Genomic DNA, 9,360 nt, shown 5'->3' with positions numbered 1-9,360 from the left:
GAATATCAAAGTTTAAATCCTAAACTATCAATTTCCTTAGCCTTATCTCCAACCCATTTAGTTTCCTGAATGCACAAAATATTTAACTTCCTATGAATCATAATATCTATTAATTCCATTAATTTTCCTGTAAGGGAACCTATATTCCAAGTTCCTATCCTAATTTTAGTTTCATGGACTAGCTTCTTTGCCCACATACGTCCTTGATGTGGGAACCCTTGCCTATTTAACACTGCACCCGGGCGCCGGTGCAGCGATGGCCTGAAAGATCATTATGGTTGCTTTGAGATTACTGTTATAAATATTAATCTTAAAACAAGTTTAATAATTTTTAGATTCATTTTACTACAGGCGCCGGTGCAGCGATGGCCTGAAAGATCATTATGGTTGCTTTGAGATTACTGTTATAAATATTAATCTTAAAACAAGTTTAATAATTTTTAGATTCATTTTACTACAATTTTATTAGGATATTCTAACAATTTTGTCCCCCGTTAATTAGCAATCATATGATTAACACTCCTTTTAACTTGTGATTATTGGTCACTTTCTTTGCTAAGAATCCAAGGCTTCGTTTGAGGCTTTCTTTATGCTTTCTAAAGCAGCTTTTTGAATTAAAAGTTTTTTAATAAAAAGCTGCTTTACGATGCATTAAAAAAACCGTCCCAAACTAAGCCTAAGCTTTCTCCATCTTTGTTGTGATCCTATAATCGTTTAATTTTTCTTCTAATCATATGTTGAATGTCTTAATTTCTTCCTTTATTTTGAAGTTCATCTTCAGAAGGCAATATTAACCATATCTTTTACCTGCAGATTGTTCTTTTCTCATGATTTGGATACGGCCGCAGACGAGCTTCTTGAAACGGGTGGTGAAGTTCACAAAGAAGAGTCTTAATAACTGCAGATGAAAATCAATCACGAATAATCTATAAACCATAGAAAATCTCATCATTCCTGATGGAGAACCAAACCAAATATATTTCGACCTTTTGTTTTATGGAATGCTCAATGAAGATCAGCATTTGTGATAAACTTTGTTTGTAAGTGGTTCCTTATGGAACTGTTTTGAGGTTCCTTATGTGAGCAGTCGGTTCTACTTAGCTTAGACTACACCAACGTGTATTTACTTAAGTATCCCTCTGTCTCTATATATACTTTGTAACTGCACAATTCATAATAAGATTGATTCATAATTTCCTCTCTCTAGAACTTCTTTCATGATATCTAGAGCTGGGAAATGGGAGATCAAGAATCTGCATCTTCCCTCCCTCCCGCTTCCACCTCCACGTTCGCCGGATCCGCTACGGAACTCACTTTGCCGGCCTCCCTCAAGTTCATCATTTCAAATATCAAGAACCTCATCCCGCATCACCTCACCACGGACAATTACGCGATTTGGCGTATCCTATCTATCAAAATCTCTCAGCAAATGGATATGCCGACTACCTCACCGGCAAGATCAATCTGCCTGCCGATCACACTTTGCAAGACTATGCTCGTTGGCGACTCGTTGATAGTAATCTAATCTCTACACTCTTCTCTACTATCTCTCCGGCCCTTCTCCCCTATGTCATCACGTCAACTTCCGCTCAAGAAGTATGGGGAACTCTCTAACGCCGGCTTCAGTCGACTTGTTGTTCTCGAGTAATACAACTCAAGAACGAATTACACCACGTCCAGATGAACAATCCCACTATGCAACAGTATCTATCCACATCAAGAACATCGTGGACAATATCGCTGCTGCAGGAACCAAAATCGATCAAGAAGATATCGTTCTTTACATCTTGAACGGTCTCCCAGCATCTTACAATGCCTTCAAAACAGCCATCCGAACCTCCTCCTTACCCGCAGACCTTGACAAGCTCTACTCACTGCTTTGCAGTGAAGAGATTCATATTAATCGCGAAATAAAAGAAGGAACAATCAATCAAAAATTCCACGTCCGCACTCTACGCTTCTTCCGTCAACCAGCAAAAGAATCGTGGTCCAAAACGGCCTTTCAAGAACAAATTCGCTGCCCCTCGTCAATCCGAGACAACCAAAACTACAAATCCCACTCCGACCAATCGACCAACCTGCTAGATTTGTGGCAAGATTGGCCACTTTGCTTTAAACGGTTGGCATAGAAGCAATTACAAGTATGCTCCCACGATTCAGAACGGACCACGCGCACTTCTTGCTCAGCCAACACTACCGCAAAGTTGGATCCTCGACTCCGGAGCGACAAATCACCTAACTCATGATAGCAACAACCTACAGCAGCCAACGTCTTACACCGGCTTCGATTCCATCACGGTCGCAAATGGTTCATCTCTTCCCATCCATAACTACGATCAAGGTTTTCTACCACTACCCGACACCCCTTGTAAGCTTCATCTTTGTCGCCATCTTCATGTTCCAAATCTCACACACAACCTTTTATCTGTGTCTAAACTAACACAAGACAACGCTATTTCTATTACCTTCGATTCTAACGGCTTTGAAATTAAGGATATACAATTATACAGGACAACTGTCCTCTTCTTCGTGGTCGTCTACTTAATGGGTTATACCAACTCAACATCTCTCCGGACAGCAGCAAGAAGGCTCTACAAACCGACACGAACTCCTCCTTCACATGGCATGCTCGTCTCGGCCACCCAAACAATCAGATTCTACAACATTTAGCTAACAACTTCTCCGATGTCAAGAACATCTCATTTTCTTTTCACTGTAATTCTTGTAAAATGGCCAAGAGCCAAAAACAACCGTTTAATAGAAGAAGTTCGGTCACCACACATCCCTTTGAACTAATTCACTTGGATGTCTGGGGAGCGTCCCCTATGATTTCTCTCTCCGGTTTTCTCTATTTCGTAGTTTTTATTGACAATTTTACAAGATATTCCTGGATTTATTTCATGAATACTAAACAAGAAACGTTTACAAAAATTAAAATGTTTTGTAGTCTGATCAATAATCAGTTCAACGCCACCCCGAAATTTTTCCGATCAGACAGCAGAGGCGAATTCACGAGCTCTGAGTTCACCACTTTCCTCCACACGCATGGCATAATTCATTAGCTATCCTGCCCTCACACTCCGGAGCAAAACGGCCTCGCCGAGCGTAAGCATCGGCATCTCCTGAATTTAACCAGAACACTTCTTCACGCTTCCAACCTTCCCGATCAATTCTGGGTTGACACCACCAATACCGCCAACTACCTAATAAACCGGCTACCTTCAAAATCTCTCAATCTCAAATCACCGCACCAGCTCCTCTACAATAAACCACCCACCTTCGCTCATCTCCGCACCTTCGGGTGTCTGTGCTACCCGTGGCTTCAACCTTACACCGCCAACAAACTATCACCTAGATCCCAACCCTGTGTCTTCATCGGCTACTCTTCACGTCACAAAGGGTACAAATGTTATAACCCTCACACAAACAAAACTCATGTCTCTCGACATGTGGTTTTTCAAGAATTGATCTTTCCCTAGTCCACACTCAAGCCTACACCAAATCTTCAAAACACCACTATCTCACCGATTCCACAACCTCTCATACTCGTCCCTACCTCCACCATAACTAATTCTCAGGCACCGCAAACCAATCCTAACTGTAAGGCCACGGATCAACCCAGCACACACAATTCCGATCAACCACCTTTACCGGAACCTCAGCCAACTCCCCTGAATACCCAACTCGCTCCCGCCCAACCTCCTACACATCAAATGCAAACCCGGTCTAAATCCGGGATTCAAAAACCCAAACAAATCTTCACCCTGCTTAGCCAGAACACCGATCCGCACACTCTGACATCCTACAAATAAGCGTCCAAGCACGACCACTAGAAGGATGCAATGATGACCGAATTCACTGCACTCAAAAATTAGAACACATGGACACTGGTTACTCCACCGTCCAACAAGCGCATCCTCGGGTGTAAATGGATGTACAAAACCAAACTTCTACCTACAGGACAAATTGATCGACACAAAGCTCGCCTAGTTGCTCTAGGTTATGATCAACGGTTCGGAGAAAATTATACCGAAACTTTCAGTCTGGTCGCCAAAATGACAACGATCCGCATGCTTCTCACATTAGCAATCAACCGGAAATGGAACATACTTCAATTAGATGTCACCAATGCGTTCCTTCACGACGATTTACCAGACGACATTTACATGCATCAACCGCAGGGCTTTGAGGATCCTCAACATCCCAATCACGTCTGCAAACTAAACAAATCTCTATACGGGCTTAAGCATGCGCCTCACCAATGGTTCCAAAAGTTCACAAATTTTCTTCTCGCACGCGGCTTCGGGTTCAGTCGTTCTGACTCTTCTCTCCTCATATTTTCCAAGAATCAAATTCAAATATTTCTATGTTGATGACATACTTGTAACAAGAAATAATCCCGAAAGCATTCAAAGTCTCCTTCGTGATCTACACACTCCGTTTGCCTTAAAATAACTAGGCAAGATCTCTCTATTTCTTGGAATACAGGTTACTCAAACTCACAATGGAAACTTCCTCACCCAAGAACACTACGCAAACAAACTACTATACGAAGCCGGCTTCGATCAGTGCAAGACTTCTTCGACTCCGATCGCCCCAGCAAACTCTAACAGACAGACCAACTCGTCGCTCTTTCAAGACTCGTCCCTCTATCGTCGCCTCGCTGGATAGCACCAGTACCTAACCATCACCAGACCTAACATCGCCTTCGCTACAAATCAGGCATGTCAACGAATGCATCAACCTACCGATCAGGATTTTAAAAGCCTCAAACACATTCTAAGATACATCAAAGGAACCAAGCACTACGGACTTCCCATAACACCCGGTGATTCCCAACTTCGCACATACACGGACGCGGATTGGGCATCCAACATCTCCGATAGGAAATCAATCACTTGTCACTGCACCTTCATGGGTTCAAACTTAATATCCTGGTCCGTAAAGAAACAGGTGACGGTAGCAAAATCCTCCACCGAAGCTGAATACCGTGAGAGAATATCAGGAGAGGAAGAGGAGAAACCGGAAAGGACCGAGTATGGAAAGAACTAGAAAATAATATTCATTCCCAAAAAGCTATTACAAAGATGGTCTTAAATAGACCCAAAGAAAGCTAAAACTGTAAATACAAAGAATGGTAATTAAGAGATACATTATGTGCTAATATCCTCCCTCAAATTAAGCATTCGTTGGCCGAATGGTTAATTTGTTCCGTAATTCGATGAACTGAGAGATCGAAAATGGCTTTGTGAGAATGTCAGCTACTTGATCTTTAGAGGAAATGTGCTCGAGCTTGATGTTGCCGGAGCTGATTTGCTGACGAATAAAGTGGTAGTCGATCTCGATATGCTTTGTTCTTGCGTGAAACACCGGGTTTTTGGCTATAGCCTTGGCCGAGGTGTTGTCGCAATAAATTGTAGTCGGTGATTGCTGTGGGAGATTAAGTTTGTTGGCGAGACGACGAAGCCATGCCACGTCCGAGGCTGCGGTGGAGAGAGATCGGTACTCGGCTTAGGTAGATGATTTAGCGACGGTCGCCTGCTTTTTGACCGTCCATGATATGATATTTGGGCCGAGAAAAGTGCAGAATCCCAAAACTGACTTCCGGTCGGACGTATCGGATGCCCAGTCCGCATCAGAATAAGTCCGAAGATCCATTGAGCCGGCTGTGATCGGCAGGCCATATGAGAGCGTGCCTTTGATGTAGCGAAGTATTCGTGTTAGCGCCTTGAAGTCTTTATCAGTTGGAGACTGCATGTGTTGACAAACACGGTTTGTAGCGAAAGCGATATCCGGTCTTGTGATCGATAGGTACTATAGCGATCCGGCGATGCGGCGGTATTGGGACGGGTCCGAATATGGTTGCAACTTGGGTTCTTTCTGTTTGGAATCTGGTATAACTGGAGTTGGAGCTGCTTTGCAATCTTTATAACCTGCATCATTAAGGATTTTAGTAGCATAGTGTTCTTGAGACAAGAAATAGCCTTGTTTGGATCGGGTCACCTGGATGCCGAGAAAGAGCGCGATGTTGCCGAGTTGTTTGAGGGCAAATTGTGTTTGCAGTTGTTGGAGAAGCCGATGAATCGCTGTTTCTTCGTTACCTGTCACCAAGAAATCGTCTACATAAATGAGAATATACATTTGAATATTATTCTTGTTAAAAATGAAAAGCGAGGGGTCGGAGCGACTGAACCCGAAACCGTGTTGTTGCATAAATGTTGTTAATTTTTGAAACCATTACCGCAGTGCTTGTTTTAAATCGTAGAGGGATTTATGAAGCTTGCACACCGCCTGTGGTTGATCTGGATCGGTGAAACCGGGTGGTTGACGCATGTAGATGTCGTCGAGAAGATCTCCGTGCAAGAAGGCGTTGGATATGTCAAGTTGATAAACGGGCCATTGTCGGTGGAGGGAGAGAGTGAGCAGCAGACGGATGGTGGGCATCTTTGTAACTGGACTAAATGTTTCATTATAGTTGCCGAATTTCTGATCGTAGCCAAGTGCGACAAGTCTAGCTTTGTATCGGTCGACTTGTCCATTTGGGAGAAATTTGATCTTGTAATGCCATTTACAGCCGAGCACTGGCTTGCCCGATGTAGGAGGGACAAGGGTCCAAGTTGATTGCTGTTGAAGAGCATCAAATTCTGCCTTCATTGCTGCCCGCCAGTGTTATGTTTTGAGGGCTTGGAGATAAGTAGTTGGTGTGGTTGGCGGATGGACATGTGCTAGAAGATTGAACACTGGCTTTGGTTTGAGAATCCCAGATTTTAGTCGTGTTTGCATCGAATGAGCGGGTGTAGCGGTGTGGATATGAGGAGGAGGCGGGTTAGGTGCCTCTGGTATAGGATGTCTAATTTCTGGAGTAGTGCAGTGTGGGATGTGATTTGCGGGATCGGTAATAGAATTGGATGTTGATGAGACGTGTTGCGTTGGTGTGTGAGTGATGGTAGACGCGGGTAGTAGAAGAAGAGGCGAGATGTGAGAGGGAGAAACCTGATGTTCGGTCGAAGCCGTGATGGGGTCGTGTTTGAGCGAAAAAATGTGTTCATGGAAGACGACATGTCTGGAAATGTGAGTGCGGCCGGTGTTGGTGTTATGGCAGAGATAGCCTTTGTGCTGCGGTGAATAGCCTATGAAGATGCAGGGGTATGATCTCGGGTCTAGTTTGTTCGTGGCATAAGGCTTTAGCCACGGATAGCACAGGCATCCGAATTTGCAAAGGTGGGTATACACCAGCGGGTTACCTGTTAGGAGCTGAACCGAAATTTTGTTGGAGATGGATCTAGACGGCAGTTTGTTAATTAAGTAGTGAGCGGTGGATAGTGCTGAGGACCAGAATTTAGGCGGTAAGCCGGATTCATGTAGAAGAGCTCGGGTGAGGTCCAGAAGATGTCAGTGTTTACGTTCGGCAAAACCATTTTGCTCCGGCGTGTGAGGACAGGTAAGGTGATGTATGGTACCAGTTTCTTGGAGATAGGAGCGAAACGCGTGACTAGTGAATTCTCCTCCACCGTCGGAGTGAAGGATTTTGGTTGTTTTGTTGTATTGAGTCTTGACAAGATTACAAAAGGTTTTGTACATTGTTAGAGCTTCGTTCTTGGAGTAAAGAGGATACAGCCATGAGAACCGGGTATAGTCATCGATAAAGATAATGTAGTAGCGGTGACCGTCCAACGAGGGATGCGGTGCCGGACCCCAGACGTCAGTGTGCACGAGCTCGAAAGGTGCAGTAGTAACAGTAGTTCTTTTATTAAAGACTAATTTGTGGCTCTTGGCCTGGTTACAAGAATTGCAAGTAAAAGAACGATGTACATTTTTAATTTCGGGAAACAAACTAGAAAGAATATGAAGCGTGTCTTTATTAGGATGGCCAAGCCGTGAGTGCCAATAGTTGGAGATGTTGGAGGTAGCCGCAAGAGCCATGGTCGGTTTGGTCAGGACAGCGCTGATGTGGTATAGACCGTTACGAAGATGTCCATGAAGCAGAGGACGGTGGTCCCGAGTGTCCTTGATGACAAAACCGTTAGCATCAAACGAAATGGAAACAAAATTATCGGTCGTAAGCTTTGAAACATATAGTAGATTGTGGGTAAGAGAGGGTACATGCAGAAGATTATTGAGTTTTAACTTACGAGCGGTGTCCGACAAAGGAAGAAGACCTTGACCGGCATTGTTGATGGGAAGAGAGTTACCATTGGAAATCGAAACCGAATCCGAGCCTTGATATGCCGTTGGGTAGTAGAGCTGATTGGCATCCGGTGTTAGGTGGGTGGAAGCGCCGGAGTCAAGAATCCAATCTTGACTGACCGGGGTAGGCGGATTTGCAAAGAGGGCCCGTGGTTGGCGAGTGTCAGTAGGAGCGTATTTGGGGTTGTTCCGGTGCCAACAGTTTAGAGCTATATGGCCTAATTTACGGCAAATTTGACAGGTAGGCCTTGACGATGGTTGCGGCACGGAATTGGCTTGCGAATAAGCTGGAGCCGGTTGAGCTGACTGTTGATTCCTGGGTTTGTTGAAGCGTCTAGTGTTGCTGTTACGCGGGCGCTGCGAGTTAGAGGGAGCGGCGTAGAGAGCGGTGGGATTGGAGTTGTTGGGTTGATCTTGATTATTTTCTTGTTGAAGATGAATTTCTTCATTGCAAAGAAGTGCATAAAATGTGTCAAGATCGATGGGCAAAAGCGAGTTGCGGATGGTTGATTTGAACGAATTGTACATCGGAGGAAGACCGTTAAGAATGTGAAGCATAACGTCTTCCTATTCGATCTTGGAGCCTGACGCCGAGATGTTGTCTACGATTGACTTGATGCGAGTAAGGTACTGTTGGATCGAGAGATCCTTCATTTGGGTGCGGTAGAGCTCGTTCTTGAGCTGAATCACGCGAGAACGACTCGTCGGTTGAAGTCGTCTTTCAAGAACTGTCCAGGCATCATGGACAGTGGCGGACGTGATGATGTAGGGTAGAATTGTTTGAGAGACCGTGGAGAAGAGGGCGGAGAGAAGATTACTGTCGACGATGAGCCATTGGGCAAACTCAGCGGAGGCGTTGTCGGTGGGTGCTTGGACGGTGCCGAGAAGATATACGGCGAAGCCATTTGTCGTGAACTGCTGTAGAAGCTGGACCCGCCATATCGAGTAGTTCTCCGGTGTGAGATGATGAGGTGCAAGATTCTTTATATTGGATATAAGAAACTTAAGATTGGGCGGTATGTTGGTGGAAGAACCAATGATGCCGGTTTGGGTGGAGGAGGAGGAGGAGGTAGGAGGTAAAGAATCCATGGGATCTTAGTCTTCCTTCTTGGCTCTTGATACCATGAGAGAATATCAGGAGAGGAAGACGAGAAACCGGAAAGGACCGAGTAT

At 44.6% G+C, this 9,360-nt stretch overlaps 1 protein-coding gene across 1 annotated transcript in view; it reads left to right on the top strand.

Annotated features, from left to right (window-relative positions):
* The window catches only part of LOC110092630 (putative deoxyribonuclease TATDN1), a 35,678-nt gene extending 34,479 nt beyond the window's left edge, over positions 1 to 1,199 (top strand). Inside the window, exon 12 of the mRNA XM_020817269.2 lies at positions 814 to 1,199. Within this exon, the coding sequence (XP_020672928.1) occupies positions 814 to 895 (82 nt within the window). The 3' untranslated portion in view covers positions 896 to 1,199. The remainder of the gene's footprint in view (positions 1 to 813) is intronic.
* Positions 1,200 to 9,360: the final 8,161 nt, after the last annotated feature.

The sequence above is a fragment of the Dendrobium catenatum genome, unplaced genomic scaffold, assembly GCF_001605985.2.
Source record: "Dendrobium catenatum unplaced genomic scaffold, ASM160598v2 fragScaff_scaffold_432, whole genome shotgun sequence".
Lineage (NCBI taxonomy): Eukaryota > Viridiplantae > Streptophyta > Magnoliopsida > Asparagales > Orchidaceae > Dendrobium > Dendrobium catenatum.
This window is presented reverse-complemented; position numbering and strand designations above follow the sequence as displayed.